The sequence below is a fragment of the Galeopterus variegatus genome, unplaced genomic scaffold (assembly GCF_000696425.1).
Source record: "Galeopterus variegatus unplaced genomic scaffold, G_variegatus-3.0.2 Scaffold96, whole genome shotgun sequence".
Lineage (NCBI taxonomy): Eukaryota > Metazoa > Chordata > Mammalia > Dermoptera > Cynocephalidae > Galeopterus > Galeopterus variegatus.
The window spans coordinates 344,716-359,847 of NW_007726207.1; the positions used below are offsets into that span (position 1 = coordinate 344,716).

The following is a 15,132-nucleotide window of genomic DNA, read 5'->3' on the forward strand; positions in this document are numbered from 1 at the left end:
GCGGCCTGGGCGGTGGCCTGGGCGGGGGGCTCGGCGGTGGCGGCGGCAGGAAGGGGTCGGGCCCCGCCGCCTTCCGCCTGACGGAGAAGTTCGTGCTGCTGCTGGTGTTCAGCGCTTTCATCACGCTCTGCTTCGGGGCGATCTTCTTCCTGCCCGACTCCTCCAAGCTGCTCAGCGGGGTCCTGTTCCACTCCAGCCCCGCCTTGCAGCCGGCCGCCGACCACAAGCCCGGGCCCGGGGCACGCGCCGAAGACGCGGCGGAGGGGCGAACCCGGCGCCGCGAGGAGGGCGCGCCCGGGGACCCGGCGGCAGCCCTGGAGGACAACTTGGCCAGGATCCGCGAAAACCACGAGCGGGCTCTCAGGGAAGCCAAGGAGACCCTGCAGAAGCTGCCGGAGGAGATCCAGAGAGACATCCTGCTGGATAAGGAGAAGGTGGCCCAGGACCAGCTGCGTGACAAGACACCGCACAGGGGGCTGCCCCGGGTGGACTTCGTGCCCCCCATCGGGGTGGAGAGCAGGGAGCCCGCCGACGACGCCGTCCGCGAGAAGAGGGCAAAGATCAAAGAGGTGAGTGCATCTGCCAGAAATCCCTCCCAACGGGCCATGTTTTTCAGGGAGAAGAGGCAAACCTTTGAATCTTGTAAGACTGCAGTAGCACAGTGTAGGGGGAGATGGAGGTTTTCCCCTTCCACCAGGTGCTGTGTCAAAGGCTCTTTCTTTTTCTTTTTTTCGGTATGCTAGTAGATGTGGCCAATTAAGATCTGAGGTTGTATATATCCCGTTGCTTTTAACTTACATGCTCGGGTGAGCATAAACCATGGGAGGTAGGTAAAATACCTGAGCAGGTGATAGACAAACCTCCTTCACTGGCCGCTACACGGTTAAATTGTACCTGAGAACAGTAACATTGAAGGTACTAAACAGCTCCCTCGTAAGGCTTGGACGTGGCTTTAAAATGAAGCTTGAATGTAAACACAAGGCATCTATCACGCGTGATAAAAATGTTCTAGCAGCAAGCCAGCACTTCCCTGCGTTCAGTCATGTGGCCCCATTCTGCCAGGTGGCGTTGTGTGTGTACTTACAGACTGTAAAGGTGAAACTGGAGAACTGCCCACTATAAGAGGAATAATGGTGTTTACATTTTTTAAAAATGTCAATTGAAAAAGCTAGTCTGCTGCCTCTTGTTTCTCTAGTAGTGCACAGCCAGAAATAGGGTATTCTGTGTGATGCAACAGGTTTGCCTCCACAGCAGCACAGTGATGACAAACTTAATCTAGGACAAACACGGACTTTGATAAGTCTTGTTATTTCTTTCTTGTAATTTTCAGTTAGAACTTGTAACATGTGGCCAGTTCGTGACCAGCTTAAAGCTGAAGGGGACCTTAAAAATCATTTGAGACTGTCATTTTAAAGATGAAAGTCCAAAGGACCACAGCTTCAGAACCAGTTAGTGAGCAAGTTAGGACTTGAAGCCTAAAGCCTATACTTCCTCACATTCACCAGTCACCAGGCTCTCTGTGGACATGCCTCCTTCCAGAACTACTCCCGTCTGTGCAACTGTGCTGGCCTGGGTTTTTCATAAAATCGAGAGCTGTAGGAACCATATTAAAAGCATCTCATCCCAAATCTTGGTTCAGTTTTTAAAAATACATTATGAATGGAAGTAGGGTGTTGCCATTTTAAAAAATAAAACACAGAGTCTCTGTGAAAATAAATTCTGTGTTTTGATATTGGGTAGGTAATCAAGAAAAGAAGCTTCATAATCCCATTTTCAGAGAGTAAACAATTTTGAGGTGGTGAAGTGGTATTTAGCTTAAGTGGCTGCAGAATGGAGGCAGCTCAATTGTCATAGGATTTGTGACTTTAATGTAAGACCAGATGAATTTGGTTGAGCTGTAATTGAGCAAGTTAAAGTGGATTGGGTCTCTCTTAGTTTATTCTAGGAAGAATGCTTTCATCTCTGCTGTGCAGATAGCTTCCTTCCACATTCCATCAGCCTTTCTGCTTCTCTGAGACTCCTTCTCAGGCATGGAACCCTCCCAGGCTTGGTAGAATGCATTCTACTCTCCTGGACAACTTCTGTCTACCAGTTTCCATTCTCCATGAAATCCTGTCAGTGCTACCAAACCAGGAAGGTGGAACAAAGCTCTACCTCTTAGGAAACATCTTCCCAGACTCCTTAAAAATATCTAACCTAAACCATAGAAAATTAACCCCAAATGATCTGTACCTACTTGTTTCCCTTAAATTTAAAGAGCATGATTTGTGCATATCATGCCTGTAAATTCATATGAGCTGCCACTTAGTGGAGGTCACAGCTGTCTGAGGAAAAGATTTTAAATACTAGAGATGAATAGATGTTAAAAAGCTGTTGTACTGACCAATAGTGATCATAAGTGCATTTAGAGCAGCAGCAGTGGGACAGTAGCAGTTAGTTCAGGACAGCATATCTGTCCCTATTAGATCCATGTTATCTGTGTCTTTAAATCAAAAGGTCTTAATTAACTGTGTAAAAGAAATTTAGGGCCAGCCCATGGCTCACTTGGGAGAGTGTGGTGCTGGTAACACCAAGGCTGCGGGTTTGGATCCCTATGACAGGAATGGCCGGTGACCCACTTGGGAGAGCGTGGTACTGACAACACCAAGTCAAGGGTTAAGATCCCCGTACCGGTCATCTTTTTTTTTAAAAAAAAAGAAAGAAGGAAAAAGAAAGGTAAAGAAATTTATGTAGCCTCTGTGTCAGTGTGGTGCTAACATCTTAGCACCTAGAAGTTTTGAAACTGCCCAGTATTGCATAAAGTGGTGGAAGTAAATTTGTTCTTTAAAATTCCACGTTGCCTTGAGACCCAAAAGAGTCAGCATAATTAGCTTCAGTATTTACCCAAAGACTAATGGGGAGAAATGGATTGTGATTTTCCATCAGATTAGTGTAGGCAGATGTATTCCTTCATAAACCAAAAGAAAAAAAAAAGTAACTCATGCTATTCTGAAGCTGTGCTGTACGTGTTTGGTTTCAGAGAGGAAAGAGTGGTTGCCTGTTATGAATGGGGCACTGGACTTTAACTTTACAGATTTAGATTCAGTTTCAGGCACCACTATGGACTTCTTATCATGGACCAATGGATCTTTGCCTTGGTGGTGGTCTTTATTGTTCCCATATTTTTTACTTCTCTTTATATTTAGGTTCTCCATCACATCTGAATGTACTAACCCCTTTTGTAGTTAAAATTCAGAAGATCTAACTTGGTGGGAGCTTTGACCGTAATGTGAGTTAAACTTTTATTTTGTAAATTTGATTCAAAGGCAGTCAATACTATTTTTTATATTGCCAACACAATTATGTGACTGGTATTGTGGTACATTTTTAACAAATTTGTGTCTTAGGGGAAATATTCTGCTAATTTCAAATAGGACATTGCCTAGCACTCTTTACAAATTTACTACTAATTTGATGGACGGTAAATCTTTGATGTAAAACTTAAAATTAAACTTAAGATTTTCCTTTCCCGACCCCCAGGAAAACTTTGTAAATAAATTAACTCTGGAATTTCCCTGAAATTTATAAGACATACATAGTGCATATTTATTTTCATGAGTTCAGTCTTCTTAAAATTATACCAAAGTTGCCCTTAGCTTTAAAAAGCAGTATTAGAATAATGAAGCACAGAAGTTAAAATAGCCCCATGTTTTTGTGTTGTTGTTGTTTTTAATAGTCCATTTCCCCTTCTACTCCATCCCTTTTTAAAAATCAGGAAGCATTTTTAGCCCTGTAGGATTAGGGCCCTAACCTAACTTGGAGGATGAACATTTTATTTTTCCATTTCTGGGAATTACAAGGGAGTCCTGAGTACTAGGGGCTGAAGACAAATTGTCGGAGGGGATTCTTCCCATCTCAGACTGGAATCCTCATCAACCTAACTGAGGAGCGGGGTATGTGCAGGCTGGCGGCCTTGGTTCTGACATGTAAGGTTTCAGAACCCGTCAGCTGTGGGATCACAATTGTCGTCTCACTGTTTCTCAAAATAAGGCTTTAGTTCTTCATTCCAGATGTATTTGTATAATCATAAATTTAAAGAAAATTTTCATATCGGTGGTTAATGGTTAAAATATACTCTTATTATATTTTACACTAGCCTTAGGTATAAAGCCTTGAGTATATAATTTATGTTAACAACAATTAACCCTTTTGGTAAAGACCAGATGTGAGAATAATCTACCTTGTCAGATTAAAACACACCCCCACACAAAAACACTTTTATTTTGAAATTTAATTCTCCAGTTTATTAGTATGGGTAGTTCTGGTCCGAAAAATAATATTTACAAAATAACTTAGAGACACCCATGGTTGCTTGCCTGTTCAGCCACTCGCCCTGCTCCATGACACTCTACATGCTGAATGTAGGCCAGTGTGAGATTGCCCTACTCAGAGGCCATTCCCCAGAGCAGAGGGAGCCTGGAGTGTTTGTAAAGGTTTCTCTCTTTAATAAGCAGATGAATAAATTAAGATTCCAGCAGTGTAAGTGCTGGAGTGGATGCTGACTGTTGAACATTAATATACAAAAGCAAGAAAAGATGGTTAATGGATGGTTAATTATGTTCAGCTTAATTTTCTGTAAGCTATAGATAATTTATTCGAGAGGAGTATTCTGTCTTCCTCTTATCAGGCAACTAAGATTCATATAAAGGAGCTGTACATAGGACTTAGAACCCAGTTAAAGGTATGAAAAGAGGCTTAAAAATTCATTTTTGAATCAGTGTGTCTGTGTTTTTTAGGTGAACTAATTAACTAAACCATCATGAGAAATTTATGCTAGTATTTCACATGTGTAAAAAGTGCCTTCATATGAGATCCGAATTTGTTGGAATTCATTGGAGAACTAACATATTTGAATTAGATTATTTCATAAGCTATGGTAGTACAAATTATTTAATTAAGTTATTTCATAAGCTATGGTCCTGTGAATTCTTTATTAAAGAGAGTTTTAAGCATGGGTCTCGAGGTCAGAGGGAAAGAATACCTACAGATTTGTGTGAGTGATGAGGGCTAAATGTGCAGGGTAGGTCAGAATTGCACTGGAAACTTCTTACACCCCCTACCCCAGTAGAGCACCTGTGACCTTTTAATTTCCTCAGTACCTACAAAATCATAAACATGTAGCTGTTTGTCAAAGATGAGTTTCAATTGGTCAAAATAGAAGCAGCCACTATGGGTTCCAGAGGCACTGTGTAATGATTGGCAAAAACGGCCTCTCCTCTACATAGAAAAGAAACACTTATGTTTCGAAGTTTAGGTAAGAGATTACTTTTTAGGAGGAAGTAAATTTTGACTTTTCCCTCAGGGTTCTTAGCCTAGTGCCTTGATTTTGGTATTCAGTAATTGAACTACCTCTAATGCTCCATTGCCAACCCCTCAATCTGTTAAAAGACCGTTTACCCAAACTCTGCAATATTTTTCCTGTTATGCAATAAAAATGATAACATTAAATCTCTGATTTTTAAAACTAAACATATCTCTAAGTCATAAAGTATTTTAGCTGGATGAGACCTTAGAGATAGCTCAGCTTATTCATTTTACCATGGAGGCAACTGAGATACAAAGATTGTTCTAGAAGTCATATCTCCAGTTAGTGGCAAGAGTTGAGTTGAGAATGGAAGTCCTGATCTTCAGTGAGTGTTGCACGCTGTCCCCCACACAGCTTGCCTCCTAAATAAAACTCCAGAGAAGTGTATAAATTGTCCATATTCATTATTTGCAGACACTAATGTAGCGTAAGTACAAAACACATAAGAGGGTACTTCAAAAATTTTGTGGAAAAATGCAATTAAAAGATAATGCAGATCTTGCCATGAATGTTTTGAAGATACATCGTACAATTATGTTGTGGTATATATTTGACCTCATATTAGTTTTTAATAAGGCAATTAAAAAAAAATCTTACTAGTGGCATGATTTAGACTTTTTAAAGCTGCCCAGGCAAAGTTTGACATGACATCTTTTATCTCTTTATAAAGATCTCTGCAGGAAGCAGAGACATTTGTAATCATTCAGCTGAACATTCTTTATAAAGAGAAGTGGGGAAACAGAAGGAAGGCAGAGAGGAAGAGAGAGTTGCTGTTTATACAAAGTGGGGGAGGGAGTGTCCAGAGAAATATGATGACTTGGGGGAGACCTTCCGAGCTGTGAATGTATGTGCTCTTCTGACATTGTACTATAGATAACAGAACATTTGACAGCTAACCTGAAGGACTGTATTTTTTTTAAAAGTAGACATACATTTAAAAATCACACCAGTCTGTGGGCCATTCTCTCCACCTGGGTAGATCCCAGAGATTCTCTGTTTGTGTGCCATTATCTGTGTCTGCTCCATCCATTTGCAGCAGTGTGGTGGTTAGAAGGACAGGTTCTGGACTCAGATTACCTGGGTCTGGATCTGGCCTCTACCACTCACTAGCTTTGTGACCTAGAGCAAATTAAACTCTCAGAGCTTCAGTTTCCTCATTTGTAAAGTGGGGATAGTAACGGTACCCACTTTGTTGGATCCTGAAGCTTAAATGTGATCATCCACATGTAGCACTTAGAATGATAATCAGGCATGCAGTGGGTGCACAATAAATGCTACTTGCTATTATTACTGTTACTGGTCACCACCTAAAGCCATCAAGCCAAGATTACACTGTTCCATATACTGTTCAGTAAATCGAGGAAGTGGTTAATGATGTTTCAAAATATTATCAAAAATAGTTAAAATTAGGGCTGGCCCAGAGGCGCACTGGAGAGTGCGCCGCTTGGGAGCGAGGCGGCGCTCCCGCCGAGGGTTCGGATCCCATGTGGAGACCGGTTCCCGCTCACTGGCTGAGCGCGGTGCGGGCGCAACACCGAGGGTTGCGATCCCGTTACCGGTCAGTAAAAAAGACAAAAAGGAAGAAAAAAAAATAGTTAAAATTAAGTTTTGGCGCTTAAAGGGATACGTTTCCAGTTCATCAAAATGATCTTTCCGGGCCGGCCCGGTGGCGCACTGGAGAGTGCACCACTTGGGAGCGAGGTGGCGCTCCCGCCGACGGTTGAGATCCCATGTGGAGACCGGTTCCCGCTCACTGGCTGAGTGCGGTGTGGGCACAACACCGAGGGTTGCGATCCCGTTACCGGTCAGTAAAAAAGACAAAAAGGAAAAAAAAAAAAACGATCTTTCCAAATAGCTATGATTTTATTGTGCTACAGTCAACTCTGATATTTTTATTTTTATTTTTTGGTGGCTGACCAGTACAGGAATTCAAACCCTGGACACTGGTGTTACCAGCACCTCACTCTTACCAACTGAACTAACTGGCCAACTTCAACCCTGATTTTCTCAGATTCCTGCCAAATTCCAAAAAACTAAATATCTTTAAAATTGTACACTTACCGCATATACTTCTGTAGCTTCTGTATTTCAAAATATGTGTTAAAGAATTAATTTGTCTCTTTCTCCCAGTTAAATGTGCTTGTTGCTGAAGTGCCATTTTCTCAGAGTAGTCAGTCAAGTTACCTCCTTAAGCATTGAAATTACTCCCCAAGAGAAAAAGAGAGATTGAGTAATGTGAATTTAAACCTGTTTTGTCTTTGGAGGAATGTTTTTAAGAAGTGAGGAGAAAATTACTTTAGACATGACAAAACTTATATAATTATGATAAATTCTATAATTAGAGCTCACCTTATAGTCAAAGTTTGCACATATCAATTGTATTTTGTAGCTCAGAAAGTTTGGCCTTTTTGAGAGCTTCACATTGAATTTAGATTTATTAGGGTTTCAGGCCCAGAAGGACCTCTGAGATCCTGAGACCCAAGACTCATTTTGCATATGAGAAATAGGGCCTGATGAGCTGTGACTTCCTGAGATTCCCCAGTTTATGAATGACAGAGCTGGGAACTACTTCTAAGAGCCCAGGCCCCGCTTAGCCTGTGATAATCTTGACCGTAATGAGAGCATGTGCTTTGGAGACTGGCTGGCTGGGCCCTCCCTCCTCCCTCTGAATGGCAAGCCAACAGCCAGAAACCCTGCTGAGACCATCCAAGAGGGAAATGGAACATCTTTGCTTGGGTAAGGTATTGCCTGAGAAAGCAGTCCTGTCTAATTCCTTTGCTCTGAAGAATGCGGCAGCACTGCCTTACCCCCACTGAGTCCTGATAAAGACTTCTGTGATCATTAGGTAGTTGGGAAAAAAAAAAACAAATGAGATTAAGGCTTAAGAGCATTTAAAAGTCACAGCCCTCATTTCTGTCATGAATACTCTAGCAGTTGCTTTAGGTACATTAGAGCCCAGCAGTCCTGCAGATAATCCAGAGCAGAGATAATAAAGTTAAAAAGCACAGGTATCCTTTGTATTTATTTGTCTTTGGTAACTAGAATGGCCCCTTTACTCTTGCTTTTCTGTCAGTCCATTTGTCTCACTGGCTATTAAATGTATTGAAAGCCTAGTTCCTGATTTGCTGTGCTGCTTTCTGATCTCTCTTGTTCTACATCCTCATACAAGTGACACTCAGACCATATTATATTCAGTTCGATTTGCATTTTTCATGTATTCATATGTGGGTCTCCAGTTAGATTGTCCTATCTCCATTTCCTTGTGTGGGGGTGTCTAGTGTGAGCAACTTAGTATGAGAGAATGCAAGGAAATGAGGGAATGAAAACCTAATAAAGGACGCCAGTTTCTGAAAGACTGGCTTAATAAAACAGCACATCACAGTCTAAAACAATCTTTGTTGCAGTGCTGGCGGGGAAGTCTGTTTGTCTGTGCTAGGCATTTATAGGCAAGGGTGTGGCAATAATTAATGTACACAGGCCTATGAATGACTGTGGTGGAGACATGAACTCAAGTCATCATAGACCGATAGCTATTGCTGAAATCTCCATTTCTGCCAAATCCTTCCTCGATGAATGATCTTTTCAAGGTCGCTTGAGGAACACTTCTAAGGAATAAGGAGGTCTGAGAGATAGGTGGCCAGGGATCTTGGCCCAGGCTGGGGTGGCATGTCCAGCTTCTCTGGGCTTACGTTTGGGACATGATCGTCTGACCCCAGTTCCTCTTTCACAGTAATACGAGGGTACTTTAGAAAGTTCATAGAAAAATGTAATTAAAAGTTAATATAAATCTTTCCACGAACTTTTTGAAGACCCCGCCTCATAGATGCTGGAGCTATGAAAAGGGTGAGTTTCCTCACTGTATCTCTGTCAGGGCATAAGGTGAAAGGACAGACCTGTGGATTGATTAGGGCAGCACATGGGTGTATAAGCAGTCTCAAAATCTCATTTCCAGTTGCCTGAAATTTCACCATCAGTGCTTCCCTTTAGTTGATGTATTGCTTCTTAAAGGCTGCTGGTAAAGGTGTATCACTAAAGTTGCTCAGCAGAAATTACTGTACTTTCAGATTTGTCTAAGCAAGGGATAGAATAAGTTTGTAAAAGAATCAAGTATCTTTCACTGTGTTATTTCATTATAAATTAATGCCTGCTTGGGAAAGAAAATTTCAAAAGCACACTGAAGTAGAAAAAAGAAAAACAGTCCTTCACAGTTCTATCATTTGGTCATAAGTAGTGTCAACACTACCCTTCCCCAACATATAAGTTTATTTTCCCCACAGTTATAACCACACTAAAATCATGTTTTTTCATTTTCTTTTGAAGTATCATTTTTATTATAGTATTATATATGAAATAGAAGCATCATACTTTATTTAACCATTTCTTTGGACCTGAACATTTAGGTTATGCCCAGGTTTTTGTTTTTATAAGAAACGCTGAGATTAAACAACACCTTTTGTCCAGTACGTTTCCATCTCACTTTTTATTGCCCCTCTATATTAGTCCATTTCTGTTGCTTGTAACAAAATACCTGGTACTGGGTAATTTATAAAGAAAATGAAATTTGTTGCTTATAGTTTCAGAAGCTGGGAAGTCCAAAGTCCAGGGAACACATCTGGGAGGGTCTTGTTTGGTGGCGGCTTTACAGCAGTGCAGGGGTCTCACGTGGCAGAAAATGGTGGAGCAGAGAGAGAGAGACTCTCACGGGCTCTCCTTTTAAAGCCTTCAGAACCACACCCATGACCACCATTATTAATCCATTCAGTATGGCTTGGTCCTATTATCTAATCACCTCTTCAAGGTCCCACCTTTCAATTACCTCCCAACAGTCACAGTGGGGGCCAAGTTTCTAATACATAAAACTTGGCAGACACAGTTCAAGCTTCAATGAGTTTGGCGGGGACAGTCAATTCATAGCACCCCCCCAACTCCCCATAAGTAGATTTCCCCTTAAATTTCTAGAAGGGGAAATAAATGGGCCAAAAAATAGTAGTACATTTTGAAGGATAATTTTCCAAAGGCCATTTATACTCCTACCTGTAATGTAATGAATGAAAGTCTCTTGAATCTTTATGAATTTCATAGATGATGAAACAGTATCATGTATTTTTAATTCACCTTTCTTTGATCAACATTTTCTCTCGTGTTGGTTGGCTAGTTGCATTTCCTTATTGTGAATTGTATAGAACAAGGAAGTTTTTAAGGGAGCAGGACTGGGAAGAAGGCAGAGCTTGGAGGCCTAAGGAGTGGGATATCCCAGGAGGTGGATCTGGCAAGCTGGCTGGACAGATGTGGACTCCTGAGAGAGGCAGAGTCCTGGAGGTGATAGATAGGATTTAATAAAGAAAAGTTACAACAAAATTGACTTCTTCCGTGGGTTGGGCACCTAGGATAAAATGTATGCTTTGTTGACAGTAGTACTTACCAGGCACCTTGGGACAGCCCACAGCCCACTTTCCTTCAGTTAAGACCCAGCCAGCTTCCATCAGCTCGTCTTCATTTTTAAGTTATAGTTGGGATTTGCATCAGATATTTGAGGAAGGTATTAGCCTCTCTGGAGATCTGGGAAAGGATCTTTCTCTTCTTAGAATTTATCAGGATGGTTTCCTAATATTTTAAGATCATAGATGAAGATCAAATATAGTCCAAATAGAATTTCAGATGTGTTTTTAATGATGCTAGAAAATGGCAAGTCTTACAAAGCTTAATTCTTAAAGAAGAAAAATTAACTACAAGGACATCGTTCATAATATTTTATAGCACAATACATTCTTATGTTTGAAGGGGCAGGCTAGTCTTTTGTATGTTAGAAGCCTTTAGTGTTTTAAATAGGATAAACATACATTTTGTTTAAGGTGTTTTATTTTTAAGTAAAAGAAAAGCATGATTTGTTTATGAAATTGGGGCTGTGTGTTTGTTTGTTTTTTGCTAGATCCTTAAAATCAAGTGTTTTTAGTCATGCTTTTTAAGATAATGAAGAGTTGTACATTTCAAAGTGTATTTATATTCTGACCTTTGTTAGTTCATAAAAGTCTGCCAAATGCCAGAACTATTTAAATTTGGCTTTGAGACTATGTTAACATGAATAACGATTGACATAAAGGTACTATATTATTTTAATAAATTGTGGCTTAAGATGATAGTAATTTTAGAATATTTAGGATTCTGTTTTCTGAGACAGGTTATTTTTGTAGTGAACTAGCAGTTGAATGGTACATCTAGTCAACTGCAGATTTTCAGCTCATAATTAGAAATGCCAAAGCAGTCCATATTGTGATTTAAGGAGTTATTAGACCGAGTCAGCAATTTTATGAGGCATCCTTATTAAGAAGTGTAAAAGGAACTTTTTGTAGTAAAAAGGGTATTTTAAAATTGGCGTGCATTTAATACATTGTATACACTCACTTATTAAGCACTTTGGTTAGTCTTCATTATTTAATCCTTCTGGGGTTACTTAACATAGAATATGTAATGAAGAACTCAGTAGCTTTAAAAAAAATGGGTGGAGGGGATTTTGAGGAGAATAAAAAAATGAAGGTGAATTATTAATTATTGTCAAAAGCCTTTTTAATAGTTAGGTGAGTAAAAATTATGATTTTTTAAAACTATTTCATCAGTAATAAGATAGAGCCACAGTGTAGAAATACTTCTATTTTCTCTTACTCCAGGAATACAGAATTTCTGTGACATTGGCTCTTTATAGTCATCAGTCTCTCCCAGAACATGTTTAGGACAGGAGAAAGAACTTCCCCTTATTCGTCCATATGTCCAGTAGGTCAGCTAGCTCTGGACCTTGTCCATAATAGGACCCAGGAAATATTTGTTGAATGAATACGCTTTTTTAAACAAACATACCAGCAGAGGTTATTCAGGTTAAGTGTGACCCCCTTTTAAGCAACCAAATATTTGAAAGTGGTGTCCACTCATCTTTGGAGCCCTTTCTCCTAGGGCTGCAAAACGTTGTCTTTTGAGGGGAAATTTGACTATTTTACAACAGTCAAAAGTCGTTCCGAATCTGATCTAGTGAATAAAGAGAGTAATGAATATAGGAAATACCTTTTCTGGTTTTAAAGTTGTTTTTCAGAATGATTTATAAAATGAAAAATGTAGTCATTTCGTTATGTGACTTTTAATCTGACTGTGAAAGTGGTTCGAAAAAAACCTTTTGAGGACATGTAAAGTTGCTGAAATAAGTATAGATAATTGTGAGCGTCCTTTAAAGGTCAACACTTACTTGAAAGTTCTGTTGTTTTGTTGAAAAATCAGTCTGCTTTATATTTATGGCCAGCATTCTGTTTTTCAGGTACATGATTTTTAAATTAGGTAGAGTCCTCATTCATTTCTGTTCATTTTTGTCTAGAGTAGTGGACTGTATTTCATAAGAGCTGCCATTTTTCTTATATTTCAATTTTATACATGATACACCTAATTAAAGTTGGTTTGGTTCTTTTTCTCCCCATTCCAGCAAAAATTTTAGAGAGGCAAAAGTGTTTTAATAAGTAATGCTTACAAGTACTACACTGCAATGAAAAGTCATAGGTTAGGTGTTATTTTCTGCTGCAGAAATCAGAATTTCATAAACATGGTCTCAGTAAGAAGGGGTGATATATCGAGAATGAGAAAGAACATTGGTTTTCTGTTTCCCAACTTAATATTGTATCTCCTGAAAAGTGCTGGTGGAGGCTCTGTGAATTTTGTGAATTTGCAAATGGTCCCTTTTCCAATCCATTCTGCAGGTTACCATTAGATTACTCTTCCTAAAATACCACTTCTCTCATGTTGCCTGACTCAGAGGTTTTAGTGGTCTTCCATGTCCTATAAAGCAGTGATTCAAACTTTAACATGCATCAGCATCACCTGGAGGGCACATTGAAACACAGATTGCTGAGCTCTGTCCCCAGAGCTTCTGATTCTGTAAGTCTGGGTGGGCCCCAGAATTTGCATTTTCAACATATTCCCAGGTGATGCAGGTGCTGCTGATCCAATGACTTCAGTTTGAAAAACATTGCCCTAGAATGAAGTCACAACTACTTAGCTTGGTATCCATAGTGTTTTTTTTACCTATTTAGCTTCCTGAGTCATATTTCCTGTTTTTTACTGGGAAGTACTCTGTTTCACTTGCATAGTTACTGTCTCCAAAATACATCTCGTATAGGACTTTGCCTTACTTACATCATTCCTCTTCATGTCCTCTCATTTGCTCATATCCGTGTCCTCATGGAGCCCTCTCTATATTCCCAACCTCTACAGATCCCTCCCTTCTCCAAATCCCCATGTCATTGATTGTTTCTGTCTTTGATCCGTGTGTCACTAATGTCATGAGCATAAATGTTACCTTCCAGTTAGGTCTCAGACTCCCTAAGAGTTAGAACACCTTTTTCTATCCCATAGGTTCATGGCCCAGAATTTGACAGTAGAAGCAATTCATCTTAAATTTTACCAAAATGAGAAACAATTTAAGTATATCACCAAAATTCTTTACAACCTGGTTAGACTGTGAAGCAGTGTGGCAAAGTGGAAATACCTCTGAACCTCCCTTTCCACGCCTGTGAAATGGGGTTAACAATTCTCTTTTGTGGAGTTGTAAGAAATAAAATAGAAAATGTATGTGAATCTCTCAGCACAATGCCTGGCAAGTAGCATTATTCAATAAATAGTATTTATTTATTAGCATCTGGGTATTGGTGGGAGTAATAAGCTTGAGCTTTTGTTAAGAAAAGGGATTGGCAAGTAAATTGTATTCAGGAAATCATTTCCAGGAAAGAAAAGCAAGTTTTGGCTGCAGTATTGCTGTATTGACCAATAGCTGGTATTTTCTATCGTTGCCTCCCGTTTTAGTTGTTGTTGCCAAAATCCCTGCTTCCTGTGGCCAGAAAGTAAGTAATTGTTTTGCCTTTTCGCAACTGTTATTTCTCAGAAATAATGCTCATCCTCAGGAAAACCATAGAGAGGGTGTTAAACAGAGAGAGCGGTTTCTCATTCATTCATCAGTGTCTGGTTACCTCTGACTTCCTGGCTTGGTGTCACTCAAACACGCAGATTTGAGGGGGAAGGAAGGAAAGCTGGGGAACAGAGTGAAATGTGGAGAAGTACCTTCAGGGCACAGAAAGAAATATTTTGTGAGTCGAAAAGCTGAAAATGTTTCATTCAGAGATAGCTTCACGTGTAAATTAGCTCAATAATTAAGCATATGGTACTTTCATTTTAGGATGTATCTACACCTTTTGTGATAATATCCATTGATTATTAGAGCTGCTACAGCTTTAACTAAATTGGCAGCAGAAAATCTTAGTCCATTTAAAAAAGAATTGAAGAGTGAAATGGAAGACTAATTTAATAATTTGTTCTTGGTTGGTTTTAATCTGCTCTTTATTAACTTTGTAGTTTATGCCTCAAGGATTAGATTTGGAAACAGAACATGAACTAATGTTCTAAAAGTTTACTTCCTTTTATTAAAACATTATACTCTTAAAGACTTTTTGAACATTTTGGATGCTTTTACTCTTAACATATGAGGTGACACTTAAGTTACTATGATTCATCCTAAAATAATAGAAAGCCTTTAATCTATGGTATTTTTAATTTTTTAAATTATTTTATGTTAGAGTTCAAAGCACAAATTATGTAATAAGAACTGATTAATGTAAAGAGGTAAAGGTCTTCTTTGCTGGGGGTGAGTATATTTTGGTCTCCTTTTTTCCTATCATTTTTTAATCCTCCCAGGTCTGTATTTTTCAATCATAGAATTTTAAGTCTGCTTGCTGTTGGTGGTGAAGAAAATAAGAAAAGCT

General features: G+C 39.5%; 1 protein-coding gene across 1 annotated transcript in view; it reads left to right on the forward strand.

Moving 5' to 3' along the window:
- Nucleotides 1–15,132, forward strand: part of MAN1A1 (mannosidase, alpha, class 1A, member 1) — a 165,870-nt gene that overhangs the window by 3,688 nt on the left and 147,050 nt on the right. The window contains exon 3 of the mRNA XM_008583287.1: nt 3–569. Coding sequence (XP_008581509.1) covers nt 3–569 — 567 coding nt within the window. The remainder of the gene's footprint in view (nt 1–2; nt 570–15,132) is intronic.